Source organism: Euleptes europaea, chromosome 7, assembly GCF_029931775.1.
Source record: "Euleptes europaea isolate rEulEur1 chromosome 7, rEulEur1.hap1, whole genome shotgun sequence".
In the NCBI taxonomy this organism is placed as follows: Eukaryota; Metazoa; Chordata; class Lepidosauria; order Squamata; family Sphaerodactylidae; genus Euleptes; species Euleptes europaea.
In genome coordinates, this window is record NC_079318.1 from 64491800 (window position 1) to 64515458 (window position 23659).

The 23659-nt window shown below is 44.0% G+C and overlaps 1 protein-coding gene across 1 annotated transcript in view; it reads left to right on the forward strand.

The window, feature by feature from the left end:
* The first annotated feature begins 1009 nt into the window (after positions 1 to 1009).
* PPP1R21 (protein phosphatase 1 regulatory subunit 21) overlaps positions 1010 to 23659 on the forward strand; it is a 43920-nt gene continuing 21270 nt past the window's right edge. Inside the window, exons 1-11 of the mRNA XM_056852555.1 lie at positions 1010 to 1138; positions 4923 to 4991; positions 5981 to 6127; positions 8548 to 8649; positions 10214 to 10378; positions 10939 to 10997; positions 12855 to 12949; positions 14136 to 14188; positions 15757 to 15906; positions 22724 to 22825; positions 22930 to 23018. Coding sequence (XP_056708533.1) covers positions 1079 to 1138; positions 4923 to 4991; positions 5981 to 6127; positions 8548 to 8649; positions 10214 to 10378; positions 10939 to 10997; positions 12855 to 12949; positions 14136 to 14188; positions 15757 to 15906; positions 22724 to 22825; positions 22930 to 23018 — 1091 coding nt within the window. The 5' untranslated portion in view covers positions 1010 to 1078. The remainder of the gene's footprint in view (positions 1139 to 4922; positions 4992 to 5980; positions 6128 to 8547; positions 8650 to 10213; positions 10379 to 10938; positions 10998 to 12854; positions 12950 to 14135; positions 14189 to 15756; positions 15907 to 22723; positions 22826 to 22929; positions 23019 to 23659) is intronic.

Genomic DNA, 23659 nt, shown 5'->3' on the forward strand with positions numbered 1-23659 from the left:
GTATAGTTTATTTCGTGGATTTGTATCCTGCTCTGTGAACAGTCACCAAAGCAGCTCACCTACATTCATAAAAAGGCAACATTCAGCGTACCTCAAAGTGAGAAGGCCCTTCGATTTAAAAATTAAGACCATACAATCAACGGACCCATAAAAAGAGATTGGGGGCGGGAGAAAAGAACAGACCAAAGGGCAAAGTTTTAAAACGCGACTGAACCCAAGCTGAGCGTGTGGGGGGGGGGGGAGAGACAGTCCAAGGAAAAAGGCGGGATGATTTAGGGCGTTTCCACACCTACTGAATGACGCACTTTCAATCCACTTTCACTATCGTTTGCAAGTGGAGCTTGCCATTTCACACAGTAAAGGCCGGCTGCAAAGTGCATTATTTGGCATGTGTGAAAAGCGCCTTAGTAAGCGAACTTATGGACTAGCCAGGCGAAACCTCCAAGCGATCAATCGGTCAAGGAGCCCCTCATTCCACCGCCTTGGCCGCTCCGTGTTCTCGCGAGAAGGAGCCGCGCACAGGCTTCTTTGGAAGCGCTGAGGGGCTTCGCGCGGCCACGATCGAGCGACCGCTTTGCATTGCGGGAAGTGCCCTCCTTTCCGGGCTGAAGCAACCCCTCGCCAGCCACCGGGAAGCCCCGTAGCCGCCCTCCTTGTGAAGGGAATTGGCTTTCAGCTCTCGCAGAGACAGGAGAAAAACCGTTGGCTGAGAGGGTGGCGGTTGCCACGGCAACCGCGGCAGCCTCCCAGGGCACAGTCACGAAGGAGTCACGTGCCTATCTCCGATTTCCACGGCCCGGCTTACGCCAGAGGTGGGCGGGGACGCTAGGAACCACGCCCCTCGCCCCCTCCTCTTCCGTATAACGCTTTTGGGCTATAATGTTTAGCGCTCTCTTTCTGACCCCTTCTGGCCCGATGGGAAGCCAAAATGGCGTCTCGGCGTCTAAAACCAGAGTGAGGCTGCGCGGCAGCGTCACCTCGCTAGCTCCGCCCAAACCCGGAAGTACGTTTCTGCCGTGGGTTGAGCCGCTGTGCGGCCGCTCTCCGGATAGCGGGCTTTCATCCGCTGCGGGCTACCATGGCGGCAGCCGCCGAGCTGCAGGGGAAATACCAGAAGCTGGCGCAGGAGTATTCTAAGGTACTGGCTCACATCAACTTCCTTCTGCATCGACGCTCAGCTCGTAGCGCTGTTTTCCTTCACTCGTATCATCTTCCGCCTCCACGCCGAAGGACCCTTCTCGGGGCAGTTTCCTCGTGTACGGAAGCCCCGTGGGGTCAGGTATCAACAACCTGTTCTGTTGCGGCAGTGCTTTCTTAGCTGGTCCTTGTTTTGTGCCCGTTGCTTCCCTTCCTAGCCAATGTTGCCATAGATGCCCCTTTATTGTGGGGAATAAAAAAAATATGTCATGATGGATTCCTTTTCTCCACCCCTTATAGGTGAAGCTTTGAGCTGCAGAGCCGACCTCAGTCATGCTTTTCTGCTGAATCAGTACTTTAAATATATTTTCTGTGTGTCTGCATCACACACTCAGCTTAGTTCTTGATGTGATTCCGAACAACTGGACTAAAATGATGCCATGAAAATCAAATGCTGATAAGCAGCAGCTTGGAAACCAAGCTAAAAATAGTAGCTAGAACAACAAACAAAAAGGACTCTTGCAAGGTATCTTTCACACAGACACGTGCTCTCAGTAAGTTTTACATGGCAGGTGGAATCCACTCTGTGTCCATTGGAGGCTCATGGACAAAAACTGGCTGAGGGGGGTTAGCGGCTCAGTGGAAGAGCTTTTGCTTTGCATGCAGAAGGTCCTAAATTCAATCCCCAGCATCTCATTGCATGCAGAAGGTCCCAGGTTTCAATCCCTGGCGTCTCCAGTTAAAAGGATCAGGTAATCTTTGATGTGAAAGACCTCTGCCTGAGATCCTGGATAGCCCCTGTCAACCTGAGTAGAAAATACTGACTTTGATAGAACCAGTGGTCTGATTTAGTATAAGGCAGTTTAATGTGTGTTCATGTAAGGGATGATAATTGCCCCTCCCTTTTCAGTTGATAACCCATTGGAAATTGAGGCCCTGATGAGCCTATCCCCCCATAGAAAAAGTAGTTGCTAATTGGGGGATTAGTGCACAGCTGTTTCCTCATATTTGGGCTGGTAAGTATTCTGGGATGAGGGGGAAGGAACATAGTCAGTGCTCCTATGGTCTTCCTTTGTTTCTGTTTGTGCATTTGAGTATTGGACCAGATGAACAGGATTCTGCTGTTCAGTAGTGTCTGATGACCTGTTTTACTTATAGGGAGGTTGATGCTTCCTGTGAACCAGAAATGTTCTATAATAACTTGTCAGGTTCTGATGTCCCCAATAGCTTTGATATAGACTTGCATTAAGCTGGCAGCTTCCTCTGCTTTTAATAGTTAAAATCAATTGTTATCACAATTGCGGTTCCAGCACTTATTATGAGATGTGTGCAAACACTGCAAGAGATATGGCTCCACTTTGAATTCTGACACCATTACCTGTCACGTGAATAGCGGTACGATATTAATGCATTACATGCTGCCATATCATTCTTATTGTAGATTTCTGTTAAGTGCGTTGAAAGAGAGTGAGAGCACCACACACACATTTTTTTTATTTTTATTTTTATTTTTCATTATTAAATAGGTGAACAAAAGGAAAAATAGGGAAGGGAGAAAAAAGTTGTACAAATATCATTTTGTAAACATGTACGAGCTATCTGCCCCTCTTTAAAACATACTACAGTATTCTATATCATTACCTTCTAAACAGATTGATATTCTTATCTAGGTGGTAGCTTGATTAGGTCAGTCCTTTTGTCTGATAATTTTAATATAATCATGAAAAGCTTTCCATTTCTCATGATTTTGTTCTTGTGTGTTCTCTCTCATATGTTCCGTTAGTTGTGACATGGTTATATATTCTAGTGATTTGTCTATCCATGTTTGTATTTTTGGGATTTTGTCTGTTTTCCAAAGTGATGCCATAACTACTCTCTCCGCCGTCACTAAATATTTTGTTATATCCTGTTGATCCTTGTCCATTGTATCTGGTGTCTTATTCAAAAGGAAAAGTTTAGGGTCGTATTTTATGCTTTGTCCCAGGATACCTTCCAAATTCATATGAATTTTCTTCCAGAATTTCTGCACAACTGCACATGTCCACCACACACACATTTTGATATTAATACTCGTGTGAGATACTATGTTGTGAAATGTATCAGTACTGGTACCAGCACTCATCCTCTGCTTAAGGGAAGTGGTATCTTTCTGGAAAGCTTCCTGTCTGTTTCATCAAATTCCCCCTCCCTATCCCTGATAACTAGCATCTCATATTAATACTTATTCTTCCACATTAGTTCCTGCTATGCTGTTGCTGATTCATGTATCTGATTTCCTTTTCCTTGGTTCCCCCATGCCACTAACGCATGTAAGCCAGTACCAGAGTATAGAGGAGAATGTGCAATTGCAATTTTATATCTATAAGGTTGCAGTTTTGTTCTTAATGTTAACCAATCTGGAGTAACTATTGCCATTTGAATCCAAATGTCTAACCATGAATTAGAATTCCTGCTTCACTTGTCAGATGTTGAAAGGGTGGAACATCCATATTTTATCCCTTGCTAAACTCCCAACTTGTAAATACAACCATGTTAAAGCTTATTTAGGGATAGCTAATTTGTACTGCATGGCCTTAAATGTATTTCTCACTTTGTATTGATACATAAGAAAGGGGTCTTTTGCTCTTTTCTTTGACTTTGTATCTCTCCCCTGTACACCCAGCATTGCATGACTTAAATTTGGACAAAGTGGCTCCCCTCGTGCCAGTGCTAGAAAGATCTCCTAACCTGAGGTTTCTTCTTTGCCCTTGATAGTGATACAACCACTCTTCTTTCTAGCAATAATGTCATGAACTAAGACTTACGTGTAACTAACAGCAGGGAGCTTTTAATTCTTCTCTCTTATACTGGCATCCTAACTCAACTTGTAGCATTGCCACTGGATATTCTGTTGTTCTCTGTATGGCGCAGAGTGGTAAGCTGCAGTACTGCAGTCCAAACTCTGCTCACGACCTGAGTTCGATCCCAACGGAAGTTGGTTTCAGGTAGCCGGCTCGAGGTTGACTCAGCCTTCCATCCTTCCGAGGTCGGTAAAATGAGTACCCAGCTTGCTGGGGGTAAAGGGAAGTTGACTGGGGAAGGCACTGGCAAACCACCCCATAAACAAAGTCTGCCTTGGAAACGTCGGGATGTGACGTCACCCCATGGGTCAGGAATGACCCGGTGCTTGCACAGGGGACCTTTACCTTACCTAGTATTTGAATCGATCCTACCTACGCATTGTTCTTCCTGCCTCTTTCATAGTTTTGGTTTTTCCTTAATGTCCAGCCAATGCTTCTGTTATAGAACCCTTCAAAATCATAGCAGCTGAGAGACAGAGAAAGATCAATAATGGCAGTAGTCTTAAAGCACTTAATGAGAAATGGCAATGCTCAAGTCTGTCTGGAACTAGACTTTCTGCCATGAGTATCCTTATTTTTTTAAGTGTGTGGAGATTGGCTTTGGCTATTCTGTGATGCATACTCATTAGTACAGGGGATAAGTCACTGCTTGTAGCAGCGTCACAGTATTTTCGTGGTGTTAAATGTGCTAAGCTATGCAGCTGTGTTCTTTCCATTTTAGGCAACTCAGTTGAATCTCCCAGCTCTTGAATTTCATTTAGATTATTTGCTATATACTTACAATGGATTGTTTATTATATTTTGCGTTGCTATGCTAACTTCAACTTGTTTTACTATTTTCTTAAAGAAAGAGGCACGATTTTGCAGGTGGTTAATTATCAGTTTGTAATCTTTCATTTTCTCCTGTTTGGTTAATGATTTATCTGTCTCTTTTTTCCTCTCTAGCTTCGAGCTCAGAATCAGGTACTAAAAAAAGGTGTTGTGGATGAACAAGCAAACTCAGCATCCCTGAAGGTGTGTCTTTAACACGTGGAAGTGAAACAGTGTTTGATCTTGACATTGGCCCCTTGGCTAGATGATGCATTTTGGTACAGGCCAGTCCTGTGTCTGCTTGGCTGCACTTCCTTCCTAAATGTGCATTCAGTGGTAAAACCCATGATTTGCCACTTGCTAGTTTACAACAGTATAAAACTGTTGTTAGTTCACTAGTAACACGCAGCATACTTTTGGTGAAATCTTAAATGAAATATCATCAGTCACATCTTTAAGTGTATTGTATTTCTGTCTATTGCTTGCAGTAAATCACTCAGGGAGCCCACTGGAGAGAAAGGTGGGGTATAAATGAAGTAAATAAATAAACAAAAGTAATGCAAGTAAAATAAATAGAGGGGCTGGGGAAAGACTGTAGCTGTCTGGGGCTTTTGCAGTCCTGCCAGTATGGCTGAGCATGTATAGATGGCATAGGAAGGAACAACATTGAGAGGGAATGCTTTTATTTTGAATTATAAATGAATGAGTTTGGGAGGATGGCGGGGACCACATTGCTTTACATTTTAAACTGGCAGGTAGAAGTGACATCTGCCCTTATCATCCTGCACAGCGTTTGTTGTGCAAGAACGTGAAATCCTTTTCCATTGCTGGTGAATTAAAGTAGCATCTACGATGCCTACTTCCAGTAATGCAATGCAGAATCTTTTCTCTGCAAACCAAGTTATGTTGAAAGAATTAATACATTCTATTGCCTTTGACTATAGCAAGTACATCGGGGTAAATAAAGTGCAGCAAGGGATCTATTGGCATGTCAGGATTTGTGTGTGTGTAGTTAAAGACCCTTTCTGTCTACCCAAGTACCTTCTGCCTGGGTTGTCCAAATATGATGCAAGAAGTGGCACCTGTATGAAGGGTGTATATGTTGGGTTTGGACCAATACTTCAAACTGTCTGCTTTGTATAAGTTGGTCCATGCCAGAATCCAGTGTCATGAACCTTCTTATGTTAACTTAGGAACAGCTGAAAATGAAGGACCAGTCACTCAGAAAACTGCAACAGGAAATGGACAGTTTGGCCTTTCGAAATCAACAGTTGGCCAAGAGGGTAGAGCTGCTTCAGGATGAACTTGCATTAAGTGAATCAAAAGGCAAGAAGAACAAGGTATGTATTAAGGTGAAACAACACCTGTAAGCCTTTCTCTAAAGCAACAGTTCACTAACTTCTGCTAGCTGAGATGCACATTCTTTTTTCTGAATTATAATTGAATAATATTCATACTTTACTGTTAGTCTTGGGGGGGAAAGTCAACTTTCGGAGTTTCTATATGACTTATTGTTCTCGGCATGCTTCCTGAATAGAACAAGAAAAGAACAAAGCAGTGACTCATGCAGAGATGTAACAGGCAGCCTTCTCTTAAGGAAGGTTATTTCTTCGCATTGGGAATGATGGATTGATGTAATCATACCTGATGTGGAGATAAGGCAAAGTTTCCTGCCTGTAGTAGAAGTGAATTGCAAGGAGACTAAACCAGAGCACTAAATCATAAAGAGATGCAGTGGGCAGCTTCTGTGGGAAGGTAGTTTGGGCTCACAGGAATGCTTAGTTAATTTTTCCCCAGTGTTGCATTAGTGTATGGCACACAGATCTGAACTATAAATTGCACAAATGTCTTAGCCACTTCCTGCTCTTTCAGTTAGTGATTGAGAAATATTTATTTTCCAGTGTTTGAATTTGTAAGCTCTGAAATCGTTTTGTTGGTGGGGGTGTGTGTCCGATGGGGAAATGAGTGTTTTATCTTTCGTCAGACCTAAAATGTACTGTTTGTTAAAGCTGTACCTTGCTCTCACTCTCCCTAATAGCATCTTGTCTATATTTTGCACATGGTTTCCCATCTGGGTAGTGCCCTGGGCCAGACTCCACTCTCCCTTCCCTTCCTGCGTAAGCAGCACAATGGGTTTGATGTGTCTTCTCTCCATTCATCGGACTATTTAAAAAGAGATGCGTTGCTTAGGCGAAGCTGGTGTGCAGCACATTTGCTGCTGCTCAGAACTTTGTGCTTGCTTTCATATTGCATAGAGCCAGTGAATAGCAAGTGAAAGAGGAAGCCAATTCCCTCCGCTGTATAACTGAGGAAGTGAAGTATGGCCAAAACCCTGACTTTGGTGAACTGAAGGAGAAGTGTTTGAAGGAGCAGTGCTGATAGTAGAGGGAGTTTCTTCCTAACAGCAGTGCCAGCTCTGATGGACAAGTGGAATTGGAGATCTGGGTTCAGAGCTTTGTTGAATGAAGATCATTGGGAGGGATGTGGGGCAAGTCACCCTTTCACTTTAACCTGCTGCAGAGTGGTGAAGATAAAAGGGATATCCCCACCCCACCAAAGGTCATTTGAAGAAGTGGCAGGATACAAATATGATGAATAAAAGATGAGCAGAATTTGTCAGGCATCAGTAGAATTATTGACGGGCTGCAATAGCATAAGCCTATGCTGGGTCCGTGTAGGGTTGCCAACTGCCTGGGAGAAAAATGTCCTGCCCCTTTAACAGGCTTTCTGGGATGTTATTTATCGGGTGATATGATTTACCTTCATGCCATGAAAAGCTTCAGCTGCCTATTTTCATGTAATATTCCAAGCCTCTATTAAAGTGTCTAGACATTTTCTCCAGGCCTGTTGGCAACCCTAGGGCATGGGAGAGCCTGCACTTGGACTCTAATATTTACATAGCGTTTTTGGAGTGTTTGCATATATATTATTTGTCTCAACATTTCAATATTCCAATAAAATTGGTTACTGTAGTTGCAGGGGATTGGGTTGGGGGGTTGCTGAGGATGAGTATGGTGATATTTGAATTGAAAACTATACCAACTCTGCAGTCTTGTCTAAACTAGTAGCATTAACTGGAAATGATATCCAGTTATAAGAAATGTAAGTAGATCTAGTATTTGGTTCTAACACTGATCCCCAGACTCTGGAGAACTCAAAACTCTCTAAGTGTGTTTTAAGAGTTGTAATTTGCCTCAATCAGATCTCTGGAGAGGTGGTATAGGCAGGGCAGATGGGTTGGGCTGGGGTGGACGTTTGCTGGTCCATGACACTTCAAACAAACTTTGTGGACAACAAGTGGCCGGTAAACAATTTTTATTCAGCATCTGTCTCTAGATACAGTGTTGGCCGGGTGTGGTTCTCAAGGAATTACTTCTCTTTGTCCTCCACGCCCACCATCCCATGCTTCCTCTTCCTTCTCCAACCACCCCAGACTCCTCTGCACCACCGCCAACATCTGGATCCATCCCCTTAGCCAATGCCCATCCCTCCCTGGCATTCCTAGGCCCTCCACAGTCATAAGGGAATGCTGTCTCTCCCAACAGTGGCTGATCACACCTGGCCTCCTCTGTAGTACTGGTTCTGCAGGTCTTCAATGTGGGTGGATGTCAGCCCTCTTCTTGATTGGAGTGTCCAGGCCTTTTCATCCTTCTAGGCTGCCAGGTGGCCAGGAGGGTGCAGGCAGCAGCCCTTCCTGGGCACAGGTGGCAGATAAAAATTTTAAATAAATAATGCCAGGAATGTTTTTGCTTTTTTCTAGAAAAGTGGAGAGGTTTCATCTCAGCTGAGCCAAGAACAGAAGAATGTCTTTGATGAAGACCTTCAAAAGAAGATAGAAGAGAATGAGCGACTGCATATTCAGGTGTGGGCTTAGCAGCGCTTGAAATTGGACAAGGCATAATATGCCTGGCAGGTGCTAATATTCCGTGACTCAAACATGGAAGGCTTTGAAATGACTTTCTGTGGAGACTTTGTCTAGCATGGCCCAGCTAGTATGGTTAACCGGCATTCCCTCCTTTGGCATGAGCAAGTTGTTTCTAGCACTGTGAACCTGGGTAGTCTGCAGGTAGCCACGCTGTGTAGCAATGTGTAACTTCTGAGAAGCATTAAACAGTTGAATGACCTGTCTGTCTTGCCAGAGCACCTTTGAAATTTTGTTGTTCAGACTGTTTTTTAGATAACCATTATCTCACAAATGCCAGACTGGGAATAAATTGATGGAAACGCTTAGCAGCTCAGGACTAGGGGCAGTGAAATCTTCTGGGAAGAAAAATATCTTAGGAGAGAGTGAAGAAGAGATTTTCCTTTACAGTATAATAACACTGCGCTGGCAGAAATGAAAAAAGGGAGCAATTTTTGCCCCCTACTCCACTGTAGCTTCCGGACTTTGGTTATTAGTCCATATGGGTCCCGTTACCCTTGGGAGAAATTGTCACGGAGTTGGAAAAGACTGTTACGGGGAGGGGATATGTGGGAAAGATCCATGACCCTTGTGTCTGTGGATTGTGGGATCCAGCCCTCTGTCTTCCGGGGCAGACCGATTACAGTTCTCCTGTCCTTCCTTATTTCTCCCATTCTCACAAAAAACATTTCCAAAGCTGGTATCCTGTCTTTTGAGAATTCTCAGAGAGAATCATCAAACTAAAAAGAGAAGAAAAGCAGGTCCCCAGCGCACATGGCTAAGGCTGTAGACAAACATAAATGTCTTCTGGAGGGCCTGGTAATGTCCTCTCTTCCTTAAACATGTTTTTTTTTTTTTTGCTTTAGGCTATGATCAAACTGGTTGTGCAAGTTTTCACTTAGCTTCAAGCTGAACCAGAGCAAACAGAAATCTTCCTCTTAGAAGGAATATGAAAGTTGGTTGCAAAGTGTATCTGGTGGCTGTTGCTGGCATTAAGAGATTGATGCTCCTGGCCTTGCTGGAGCTGGGAAATCCCCCCCCCCCCAGCCAGCCATTCTGCTGCTGTCCTTAAAGGGAGTCTGTTTAGAGTGATTAATGCAAATATACCTTTTGTAAAAGTGGGAAGAAAAAAGGACAAAGTTAATGGCTTCCTATGCAGCAGCGTCCTGCCATTTTAGGTTGGATCCTGCAGTTCTGTTGGATCCAACCGGTATTTATTAAGTGTAAAGATGAGCTGGCAAGGATACCAAAATTCACAGTTTGACTTTTCATGATCGTTCTCTGTTTCAAGGCTGTGTTGGCTGGCTCTGTTTTTCACATTCAAGAGTAAAAAGTGCAACATGTCAACAAAGGTGGCTACCTTTGATGTGGGGAAAAGAATCTATCCTTCATGCGCTACCAAGAGGCGCAGGTGTGCTGCCACTCGCACTCTGCTGTATACGAAGTTTCAGCGTGGCCATCGAGGGCTGACCTACTCCTCTCCCTTGGCTTGGGAGCTTTTCAGTACTTGTTCTTCTCATTTTAGTTCTTTGAGGCAGATGAGAAACACAAGTGTTTGGAATCAGAGCTGCGGAGCAGACTGGAGGTCTTGGAGATGGAGGCTGCGCAGCACCAGGCGGTGGTGGACGGCCTGACGCGGAAGTACATGGATACGATAGAGAAACTGCAGAATGATAAGGCCAAATTAGAAGTACGTTTTAGTGCCGTCCCTTTCCCTGTGGTGGTAGCGACGCTGTAGGAAGCTCTAACCCCTGAGGCTTGTCTTCTCCCCAGATTTGCTCTCCCAGTGCCTCCTACCCAAAACGTTCTGGGCTGGAGCTAGTGATGCATGAATGAAAAGTAAAATGTACTTTGCGCGGTTCTGCTTGTGCAAGCGGTAGCACAAAGGCTGCAACAATGCATAGCACCAGTATAATTTTTAATGAAATAATTGTGTGCTCCACCATTGAGATATGGCCCCTGAAGCACAGTTTTTCAACAAGCATTCGCTACAGGTTGACTGATTTAATTATGAGTTGGTTAGATTTTGGGTTCTGGATAATTCAGCCTGGCTGTGTTACTCTTAGTGTTTTATTATTTTAATTGGTAATGCTAGCTGACCTATTGGCGTTTTAAGTTTTGTGCACTTCTTTAGGTGACATTTTCTTGCAGGACTGCGGACTCTTGGTTGTTAAAAATTGTTATGGTCTCTGTGTTGTTCAAATTGCTACTGAATGTGCTGTTTCTTTCCCCTCCCTCTTTTTTAAAAAGATTAAATCTCAGACTCTGGAGAGGGAAGCCAAGGATTGCAGGGTTCGAACAGAAGAATGGTACGCTTTGTTCGTTTAAAAAAAAAAAAGATTTGTTTTATTTTATTGCCATTTACCTGTAGAAAATGTGGAATGAAGCTCCTTAAAACCTTTTTTTCTCAATTGTGAGCTGTCTCTTTATGATTCTCTTAGCTGTTGGATGCAAGTATGAATAGCCACATTACACTGAGGCAGAGCATGTTGCTGATTTTTCTACTCCATAGGTGCACAAGCCATGCAGAAATGTGAGAATAGATCAATATCTGAGCTCCTGCATATACTAAGGACTTACAGTGCCATCCTATGCCAGTCTAAGCCCATTGAAATGAATGGACTTAGACTGCATTAACTCTCTTTAGGATTACACTGTTACCGTGCAATCCTGAAGGGTGTGTGTGGAGCCACTTAGGAGCTGGCGAGACCCTACCACTGGTGGCTGTGCCACTTGTGCCGTACAAAGTGGCATGGACGCCAGTGCAGGGAAACTTACGCCAGCTCAGGGGAGCGACGCAGCTGTTTAAGCCTCGTGCGCTGGCACAGCCTCCCCGGCGACATATTTCCGGCATGAGTGTTCATGCCGGTGTCCAGGGGAGCGTAGAGTTACATCTGAAAAATAGGTGGCGTAGCCCCGTGAAACTCAATGGGGGTGTTTTACTGGGTTTTAAAAAAAATATATATTTTTTTTCCTGGCTGGGGAGCCTCTCAGGAGGTGACGCGGCTGCGCCGTCCCCAGCCATCAACTAACTGTCCCCCCCCCTTTCAGGAATGGGCTGCCCATGTAATGTAGTACACCCACTGTGTACATGCTACACTTATTATTTTTTACTGCAGATCTACTGCCTGTTTGTGCCACAGGGGGCAGTCACTGTTCTGGGTCTCCCTGGTGTGTATGCAGACCTGGGGGGCTTTTTTTGGTGCAGTTACACAGCACTGTTGTAAGGACTTTTTGCTTTTGGCACAATGGGTATGTGGGTTTTTAGGAAAAATCAGAATAAGAAGACAGTATTTCCAGAAATTTTTGGAACATTATCACATGCCTTCAATGGAGCATGAATTTATGTTTATTTATATTTAATACATTTTTAAAAGGACTTCATGTTAATTTTATGCCCCAATAGCAACAAGTAATTAAACTGAAATATTTGATTAGGAAGAAAAACCAAATCAAGTGTGGATTTTAATATTATAATAGAACAAATTTAAAACTTTATGTGGAAATTATACCTGTTAAAATTGAAAGACAATTGAACATACACTTCCCTAATATTATATACATTTATCAAGAATGCTGAAAACTGTTGATATGCTATTTTAGCAAACCCAAAGAACTGGCATGGTATGCCATAAATGAGGTTGTCCACTCAACTATTCCAACATAATTTAGACCAGAATTTTTAGCTTTGCTTTTTGTTTATCTGCAGTGACAGTCAAATGAATTCATAACTTGATTTTTATGTGGATTATTATATGCATTTGTGGTAAAATATAACATATATGGTACGCACAATTTCTGGTGATAATCACCTGAAAAACATTAATTTCCACTTTGAAACTATATCCAAGGTCTAGGAAGTTGGAATGGAGGGGGAGGGGGAATTCACCATTTAGCCACAAAATAGGTTTCTTGGCCTAGTGTGAAGGGTCAGTCAGACCTTGGATGGTCAGTGCAGCAACTGTGGTAATCAGAACAGCAGTGTTAATAAAGCATTTCTACTAGTGACTGTTTTTTTTCTTCTTGACCCATCTGGTATTATGAGACTGTGTAGTTGTGCTTGTTAAAAGTAAAATGTATGCCTCTGGTGTTTTTTTCCTTTCTCAACTTGTCAATACCCCCCCCCCCCGCAACCAATAGGTAATTTGTTGCCTTTTCTTATGCAGCCAGCAGCAGTTAAAGAATCTTCATTCTGACTTAGGTAGCAGGTTGGATGAGTCGCTCCGCATTATCCGTGAAAAAGTACCTTTCAATGACGCAAGTAGGTATTGCCTCCATGCTTTTGCTGTTAATAAAGAGAGGAAAAGAGGAAACTGAATATCAGCATTTTTCATGTCCTCGCTAGCCACGCAGTAAACAATTGTGCTGTATCAGGAAACTGAGGTGGAAACTACATGTTATAAGGAACTCTTCCCTGCACACACACACACACACACACACACACACACACACACACATGGCAACATGCTACCTCACATTTTTGGTGATAAACTATGTCTCCAATCCTGGAAATTAATACTGAAAAGCTGGGATGAGAGAGTGCAACACAGCTACACTGTAATGATACCAAGATACAAAACTCTTCAAATTGGAACATCATTTCAGTCTGTTCTAGGCTAGGTTTTTTAAGAACAAATAAATAGTGATGGGGGTTAATCCAGTTGCAGACTTGGGCTGTTGCCTCTTTATGAGCTTTGGTTTTACTGACCGTTCTGTGTATTTCATAGGATCGAAAGGTTGCAACCTGCTAAAGAGTGGAATGTTCCAGTGATGCAGGGAGCCTTCTGCTAGCTCAAGGAGCCTTGCTTGGGTAAAACAGGCATGCTCTTCTTGCAGAAGGCTGCTTGTATCAGAGGAAGGCTCACCATTGGGGCAACGGACTCTTTGGATCCAACCCCATGGTCTTTCATTTCCTGTTATCCATCAGAGTCTCCAGGTGTATGGTGGCTTAGAAATTTAACAACTTTATTCATAGTTATAAGTCGCAAGGCAACCTCTGCAAGTCTGCCAGCATCTTAAAACTGTGCTTGTCATATGGATTAATGCATACTGGCATATGGATCTACCACTTCCTTATTTATGTATTTGGATTTGTAACCTGTGCTATCCTGAGGACTCCATATAGGTAACAACAGTTTTTCTGTAGTTCTGGTGAGAACCAGCATTGTGTAGTGCTTAGAGTGTCAGACTAGCATCTGGGAGACCCAGGTTCAAATCCCCCCTCTGTCAGGGAAGCTTGCTGGGTGATCTTGGGTCAGTCACACACTCTCAGCCTAACCTGCCTCATAAGTGTTAGGGAGAAAGGAGGAGTATAAATGAAGTAAATAAATTTTAAACAATGTTTGCCTGTCGTTGAATGTCTTACAGTTGAGTAAAATAACGAGGAGGGATCCAGAGGGGAAAATATTTATTGCAATTTTAAGTATGCTTTTTCTTTTCTTTTATAGGATCTAGCCAGTTCAATGCTCTGAATGTGCCATTACACAACAGACGACGCCAGGTAAGGCTGTTTTAGGCTGCAGACTAATCTGGCTCCCTTTTGACCGTGGTTGGTAACCCCCCCCCCCCCGTGGTTTCAGGTCTTGATTAAAGTTCACTAACCAGAATTAATCAGTATGTCAGTCCCTTTGTTAAGGCTGAAGTGTGGAAGAGAGAAGGGTCATAGAGCAGAAACAAGTGACTCCGCCACTAGTCCCTGGATTTTTTATACTATGCTTAAGAGGTCTCCAGCACTGCACCAGTCCAATGTGATAATACCATAGCATTCAAAATAGGTGGTGAGCGAACAAAAAGCCATTGTCACTGATGTTGGCTTCATTTGGTAGGCAGGCTTAAGGACCCCCAGAATGAGGGGTCGCTTCACACAACACATCAGATCCTTTCCTGCCTCCTGTGATGGCCACTAGCCTTTTTGAAAGGGTTAGATTAATGTGTAAAGGATAGGTCTATGACTGGCACCCATCCATAACATCCAAAAGAGCACTCTCCAATTTCAGAGTTGGGGTAACTGGATTTGCCTGAGTTCTGTTCCTTGGTTATTAGAAAAGTCAGCTGTGTGGCAGAAGGAGGGTCTGGCTCTTAGACTCAGTGCCATAGAAGAAGAAGAAGAGTGGTTTTTATATGCTGACTTTCTCTACCACTTAAGGAAGAATCAAACCAGCTTACAATCACCTTCCCCTCCCCACAACAGACACCCTGTGAGGTAGGTGGGGCTGAGGGAGTGTGATTAGCCCAAGTTCCCCCAGCTGGCTTCATGTGTAGGAATGGGAAACAAATCCAGTTCAACAGATTAGCCTCCGCTGCTCATGTGGAGGAGTGGGGAATCAAACCCGGTTCTCCAGATTAGAGTCCACCACTCCTAACCACCCCTCTTAACCACTGCACCATGCTGGCTTTACACTATAGATGTAGGATAGGCAGAAAAGCACTGACAGAAATGTCTTGCATGGGGAAAAGTCATCTATCTTTTCTCTTGGCGTGCACTTCAGGGTATCTTTTCATATTTGAGTATTTTTGCAATTCTTGAAACATGTGACTGAGTCTGATTCTGTGCTTGTTCTTCCTGCTGGGTGACCTTGAGCTAGTCACATTTCTCTCAGAACTCTCTCATCCTCACCTACCTCACAAGGTGTCTGTTGTGGGGAGAGGAAGGGAAGGTGATTATAAGCCAGTTTGAGACTCCTTTCAGTAGAGAAAATCAGGGTATAAAAACCAACTCTTCTTCTCTTAAGCAATTAAGGTGATAGCATAATGCCTTGTAGAATATTTGATGTGAAGTGTATTGCCCTGTATGTCACATAAAAGGTTTCTCTTTCCTCCACTAAGCACATTGGGGTTTTGCCATTGGAATGATATATGGGGCACGGGAAATTCCCTGTGCCGCACACTGGTTGCAGTGAGTGAATGCTGCTCTCCCAGTAATAAAACCTTTATAGCAGAGAGGGTGTCTGTTGTGTTCTTATTTTCTGTTTACTTAGTTAGGAGCAGTGCTGTCAAAGGCCTCCAGTAACTGTTTGCATTTCATCCATCATAAGATTGAGCCCCGTCTCGGCTCTTTGTCCCTTGCAGTTGAAGCTGCGTGACCTTGTTGGCCAGGCACTGACTTTTGTTCAAGATCTGGTAACTGCTCTTCTGAATTTCCACACCTACACAGAGCAACGAGTCCAGATTTTTCCTGTTGATTCTGCCACAGACACTATATCGCCATTAAACCAGAAGGTAAGCTGACTTGGGCTGAACTTCTAAGTGACCGGCTCACTTGGTAATGAACAAGCGTTTAAATAAGCCACGTGCCAGCATGTCACGGCTCTTGACAGAGGAGGAAATACTGCTTTTAAAACAATGTTGTTGTATTTATGCAAAGCAACATGGAACAGAATGGACTGAAATGTGCCCCAAAAGATGTTTCTGTTCCAATGTCAGGATAGCAGTGTTGCCTATTAGATGCAAGCACAGGGAAGGCTTAGAAGCCTTTCCTGCTTGCTTCCTACAAGAAGGATAGTACTTAGCATTTATAAACATTTCAAAGCACTTCTCACATATTAGTGAAATCCTTGTGCCACCCTGTTCAGCAATCAGTATTATTTTCATATTGCTGATGGGTTAGGCTGGGGGAATGGCTTGCCAGGATCTAACAAGAAGAGCCCTGCTGGATCAGACCAGTGGTCCATCTACTCCAGCATTCTGTTTCACACAGTGGCCAGCCAGTAACTCTGGACTGGAGGGCCAACAGCCAGGGTAGATTTAATTTAAATCACATTGATTTAAATCATGATTTAAATCACTAGTCAGTAAGACTAGATTTAAATCATGATTTTCTACATAAATACTTTTGCTACATAAAGACTTATTCTACCAGATGAAGGTTTCATTTTTAGAATAATAACTTTTCAGATTAATTTTACAGTTATATAAAAATTACTGATTTGGTTATGCTATTAGAAATACATAAATAGTTCACCTTGGAATAATTTAATAATTATTTCCAGTTTCGTTTGGGCCACCAGGCCTTGCATCTCTTTGTTGGAGTGTTCCATTTTGCATGCATGCCTGCCTTACCCATAGGTAGAGGAACTTTATTAAAATATTCCCAAACTGGGTCTCTTCTATGGCCTGTTGCCATTCTAAATTTCTTCTCCAGGAATTTTATTAGATTTGTATCCCGCCCTTTCCGGACTTCAGTCAGGGTGTCTACCAAACTATCAAAATACATACTATAAAATTTAAAACCTCATAAACCTTATACAATCTAAAATTTAGTAGATGCCCTATCGATAAAAAAACCTAAATAAATACAATACAGGAATAACCAGCAGGAAGGAGCAGAGAAGATGAGGGAAAACAAAAACCAAAGTCAGCTAAAGAAATGAAAGAAGGTAAATAAACATAGGGATAGGGAAGCCAGCTGCGATGTAACCATTGCTGCCTCAACCGTCGGTCTGGCAGAACATAGTCTAGCAGGCCCTGCGGAATTTAGCTAGGGATTGACAGGGAGTTGCATCAGCCCAAAAAAGCTCTGGCCCTGGTTGAGGACAGCCAGATGCTCCTTGGGCCAGGGACCTCCAGTAAGTTGTTATTAGCTGAGCCTAGAGGTCTTTGGGGGGGTGGTGTATCAGGGGAGGCGGTTCCACAGGTAAAATGATCCCGGACCATTTAGGGCTTTAAAGATTAATACCAAAACCTTGAACCTGATCCGGTACTCAACTTGGAACCACTGCAGTTGGAACACTGGTTGTATATGTGTTCTGTGTGGGGTCCCCATAAGGACCTTCGCCGCTGCATTCTGGACAAGCTGAAGTTTCTGGAGTAGCCTCAAGGGTAGCCCTGTGTAGAGCAAGTTACAGTAGGCTAATCTGGAGGTGACCGTTGCATGGATCACTGTGGCTACATCGGGGCGAGACAGGCAGGGCATCAGCTGCCTAGCATAGTGAAGGAGGAAAAATGCTACTCTGGCAACATTTGTGACCTGGGCCTCTTGAAAGGGAGGCATCCAGAATCACACCCAGGCTCCAGACAGTTGGTGCTGGTGTTAATTGCACCCCACTCAGAGTCAGAAGCTGGTGTCGCAATCCCAGATCTCCCTGGCCCAGCCACAGGACCTCCACCTTCGATGGATTCTGTTTCAGTCGACTCTGCTTCAGCCATTTCACCACAGCCTCCAGGCAGCTGGCCAATATATCTGGGACAGTATCTGGCTGGCCATCCTTCAACAGATATAGCTGATTGTCATCCACATATTGATGACAAACCAGCCTGAAATTCTGGACCAGCTTGGCAAGGGGTCGCATATAGATGTTAAATAACATTGGGGAGACTCCACATACCAGAGGGTATCATGGTGAAACCCTCTCTGCTTGCGCTACCCTCTGTCCCTGATCTTGGAGAAATGAGACCAGCCACTGCAAGACTGTACCACATAAACCAGAATCAGTGAGGCAGCGGGTCAAAAGATTGTAGTCATATCAAATGCTGCTGTAAGATTGAGTAAAACAGCAGTGCTGACACGCCCCAATCCAACTATCTGCGGAGATCGTCTGTGAGGGAAGCCAGACTGAAATGGGTCCAGAACCAATGTATTCTCCAGAAAAGCCTGGAGTTGTTCTGCTACCGCTCTCTCAACCACCTTACCCAGGAATGGAAGGTTCGATACTGGGCAGTAGTTGGCTGGATCCAGAGGATCCAAATATGAGAATATGATAAACCTCAGGCTATACTCACACCCAGCATGCTTTCCCTGTCACGGTTCATGCTGTTGATGTGACTAGGCTCTTAGAAAAGACCACTTCCTGAGAAGTGATATATTTTCTTATTCAGCCAGTCACCAAAGCAAGAATCAATGATTTACTTACTTTTAAGAAGCAAGTCTTTTTCTTGAAGTGTGCCAAATAACTTTATAAACAGTGGGTTTCATTTTACCTTTTATTTAACATAAAATATATGCATGTGAATATTTACACACTCTTAAAAACATGTCATAAAGTATAAACATTATGATTCTTATACATGTTCATTTATGCAAGCAGTTTCAAACAATCTTCATAAGCAATCTCCATTAAGGAGTTTAAATCTCTATTAAGTTCAAACCTGAAACCTGTAATTCATTCAGGAATATAACAGTTACAGAAATTCTGTAAAACATGATTAGTACAATGGAGAAAGACCTGTTATAGTTAAAAGTATCTTAATTAAGAGTATCTGAAATATAAAACCTAAGTTGTAGTAAACCAAGTACAACCTTATATTATTTCTAAATCTCTCCAGCTCATATGCTTAGTTTAGGGAGATTTGTAAAGAACTCATGTTTAGGATATTCAAACCTTTTCTGTAAGGACATAGAATCTTTCCAATGTTTCCATGTTCTTGCAATATCTTTGGGATATGCAAAAGATCAGAGAATCTCTGGTTCCTAGTTCATATAAGAGCTAAAGTCTAAAGCTCTTTAAGTATTTCATGCTAGTTTATGAAACCATAGAGAATTCTTACATTATTCTCAGCCTATGAAAAGGCCTCTGATCCATGTTAGGAGCAGGTTTATGTGTATGCAAAGCTGAAGTCAGTCAGCGCTTTGTAGCTATGCGTAGCTTTAGTATTCAAGAGTTGTTCTTAAAACTCTGAAGTGTCTCTATTTGCCAATATTAGAGAGAACCTCGTATGAACCTCTAGTTCAGTGCAAGAGTTTCTGTATAAGCACTCTGTGTATGCACTATCATGCACTGAGTGCAGAAGCGTCCCCTGCTCACTGGGGAAACCTCTGACTCATACCCTGAGAGAGATCTGGTTGGTTAGAGGAATCTCTAAGAGTGTCTCAAAGAATCATGTTCCTAGTCTCTTTGACTCTGTGAAGGACCTGTATTAAGGAAGCTCTGGATTTCACAACTTCCATGTTTTACAAGGAAAGCCAAGCTAGACTATTTAGCTCTTACAGTGAGAACTCATTAATTCTTGTTAGAATCAATGAGATGTCAATGTTTCCAAATATGGAATGATCCAATACCCACATTAAGGTTAGTAGGACTTCTAAGAGTCTCCATCCAATGGCGTAGTCTGCATGCATTCATTTCAGACATCTGGCCTAAGCAAGTCATCTCGAAATGAATCTCCTTTGAGAGGAGTCCTTCCCATTCTCACAAAGAGACCTGTGAAATGTTAGAGTTACATATCACACAAGATATGAAATGATAGAATGAGCCATGGCCAAACAACCAGTGTTGCCCTCCAATACCTCAATTCTGACATCTCACGCAAGAGATGAGGAAAGCTAATGGCCAGACAACCAGTGTTGTCCTCCACTAACACTCCTAGGTTTTACATCTTAAAGATGTTTGGAGAGAGTGAGGCCAGACAACCGAAGCCATCCTCCTTCAACCCTCTCTCTTTCTGCCTGTATGGCTTTCCCTTATATACACTCCAGATCAATGGTTATCTTAATCTGTTGCTGCTCCTGCACCTGTGGAGCATAGGATCAAGCACCAGTGGCCTTGAAGTGCTTGTCTTCTGTACCTATGGAATAGAAGGTTTGTCCTTGACAATGCTTCAATACTGCATCCTTGGCAGGGATATAATAAGAAGAATAGTTTAATCCTCTAGGTTAGCAGCTGCAAGGAAGCTAACCTACCACACCATTACATCATACAGTTCACAGTCAGCATTTTCACAGGATATCTAAACATCCCCATGCTTCTTATCTGACCTTGAGAGAAGCACTCGCTTCTAAAGGAAAAAGACCCTTTAGTTAATGACATTTAGAGGAAGAGAAACCCTTCACCTCTGATAAGTAGTGCTGGTGTTTTCCCATACACATTCATATTGCATGCAACTATACACAGCTTCATGACCTTGTTGTACATTTTGCAAAAATGCCTCACAACATTATTCTGCTCTATTCATACATTTAAGAGTTTTATGTGGAATTCCATGAACATATCACTCCAATTTCGTCCTAGCCTATGACATCCCCTCCTCTTATGCCAGGGGTCGCCAAACTCATTAGTCAAGAGAGCCAAATATCAACAGTACAACGATTGAGATTTCTTTTGAGAGCCAAATTTTTTAAACTCAAACTATATAGGTAGGTACACTGTTTATTAACTTAATAAACTTTAATTAAAATTTAGCAGAAGTGGAAACCAGTAGAGCACCTACTGCACAGTGGGGTGGTGAATGGCTGTGGGGAGAGTGTAAACCCCCCCCAGTTCCTTTTGAAAGAGGCACAAAGTAGCAGGAAGAGGGGAAACCTGTAGTAATAGGCCAGGGGAGGGCTAACAATTGCCAGACAAAAAGGCCCACTGTTTTCTCCCCACCACCACCATCACCCAGCGAGGGTCCAGATGTCCAGGGATCCCAGGCACAGAGGAAGAGGCCAGCAGGTCCCCGGTCTCTGTGTGTTCCATGCAAACAAACAAGGGGGAGATGCACAGTCTCACCCCCCCCACCATTCTGGGACAGACGGGCTCCAGATTCAGGGCAGGCAGGTGGGTGCCCGGGCAAGGTGGCTTGGCTGGAGGAGCCCCCCCCCCAGCTGGGGGGCAGGCAGGCAGGGGCTGCATGCCCAGGCGGCTTCCACGGGGGGGGGGAGAAAGGAGAGTCCCCCAACTGCCCCTTCCTCCCTCCCTCTCTCCCTCGAGGCCACAGCGCCAGCCCCCTCCCCCCTCCCAGGGGCGGCCTGAGCACGGCCTTGGGCCCGCTCTGCAGCCCTGGGGGCGAGAGCGGCCGTACCGAAAGAGAGGCCTGAGCGGCAGGGAGGGGGGAGGTGGCGGCTGCTGGGGCAGCTCACTCTCTGCCTCCCCCTCCCCTCCGGGCTGCGGGCGGCCTCAAGCGAGAAAGGCGCTGCGCGGGGCTTCCTCATCCGGGCGAAGCGCGTCCAAAGCAATGAGAATTTCTCTCGAGCCTTTCTGAAGAGGGACTCGAGGAGCCAACAGTAGAAGCCAAGAGGCAGCGGGTGGGCTTACTGTGCAAATATCGAAACGGCGGCTGCTCCCTCCGCTGCTTAAGAAACCCCCAATCCCCACAGCAGGCCAGCCAGCAGCAGCAGCACGTGGTCGCTCCTTTGTAATTCGAGTGCCTCCTGCGCAGACTTCTCCCCACAGCAGGCCCGCCAGCAGCAGCGGCACGTGGTCGCTCCTACGTAACCCAAGCGCCTCCTGCGCAGACTCTCTCCCGCCCCCCGCCCCTTTCGCTACTCAGCCGGGCCCGGACATGGAAAGAGCCGCACTCAAGGGCTCAAAGAGCCACATGCGGCTCGGGAGCCGCACTTTTGCGACCCCTGTCTTATGCCATTGCATAGTGGTGTAATGTCCAAAGGGGTCAAATCAAATGCTTGTAGGCACACATGGTAGATCTCCCAGATTAAATCCAGGATTTCACCCCATGTATGGAGACTGTATACATCTGCTTTGGTTAGACTTGGATGTCATTGTTGGGGAAGGCAGGGGGAACAGTCTACAGATGTTGGAAACCACTGAGAGCACTTTCTTGGTGTAGTCAAAAGGGGCTCATGCTTTGGATGTCTGAGGCCTATGTAGCTTGACTACCCCCCTTATCCTAGTTGAGCGTGTGGGTTGAAAAAAAGACCCTTTCAATGACCTCCCCCCTTCAACCTGTTCACTTAAAAGAACATTTGGAACGTTTGTTTACAAAATTTATGTATTCTGTTTTTTAAGCCATATGGCCCCCAGTATATGGCTTATACAATTAAACCTTAGAAAAATATTATTTCCAATCCCTGTAAATGTTTTTTCACATGGGCTGTGGAACCTTTCCAGCACATCTCCTGTCTTCTTTGTGAAACTGTTTTAAAAATAAACTCAACTTTCCTCAGTCATTGGCTGCACAAAGTTTTATCTCAGTGCTTCTTCCCTATTCCTGCCCCACCAGGTGATACAAAATAAACTACTACACCAGATGGCAGTGCAGAAACTGTGCCATTATTTCATACTAATAGTGGACTGGGGGACTCTTCAGAATCCAAAACCTTTGGCCTTGACGGGCTGCAGTGTTTTGCCAGCAGTTAATCACTAACTTCTCTTTTTGCATTCAGTTCTCACAGTATCTCCATGAAAATGCATCCTACGTTCGCCCTCTGGAGGAAGGAATGCTGCTCCTGTTTGAGAGTATCACAGAGGATACTGTCACAGTGCTGGTAAAATTGTCATCTTCTTGCCAAACTTCCCCTCCAAGACAAGCTGGTACTAAATACCTTAAATACAACTTACGTTATTTTCTCTCTTTTTCCCCCCGAAAAAGGAAACAGCTGTGAAATTGAAATCCTTTTCTGACTACCTAACGTCTTATGTCCACTTTCTCAGGAAGATTCTTCCTTACCAGTTGAAAAGGTATTTTCTTTCTTTACCTGCTAAATGGGAATGTTAATTCAGTGTGCAGCTTATCACTTATGTTGGATTCTTTGAGCGGTTGGGCAATGTGCCCCTGACTCTTGAGCGTTTTTCATAAGGATTGCTTGCAATGTGTCTAGAGCCTAGGGATTCTCAGTTCCATCATAGCAGCCGTGTCAGCCGTAGTGTTCTGACCATGAACCAGAAATTCTCTTATGGTGGGTTGTATCTGACCACTTCATGCGGTGAAGGGTGGTATGTTCCGTCAATGCAAGTTACATCCTGCTGACACCCATGGCTCCTCTACTGGTGGGAAACAACCCCCCCCCAACAGACTGGGAGAATACAACTCCATGAGTCTCTTCCACTTTCACCAGAGCCTTTCTCCAGCAATGCAAGGTTGTACTACTAGCAAAGCAGGTCTGTGGGATCCAGCCCAATATTTTTGGTGGCTGTAGCCTTTTTCTTAGAGCCTTTGCCACACCCTGAGCTGGCTGTTCAGAAGAGTTAGAAGAAGATATGAATGCAGTTTCAATAGTGTTTAATCTTCTGCTTCTGTTATTAATTTATAAATCTTTAATCATTTTTCTACCACTATGCCTAAAGCTACATATATTTTCCAAAAATGCAACAAATGTATA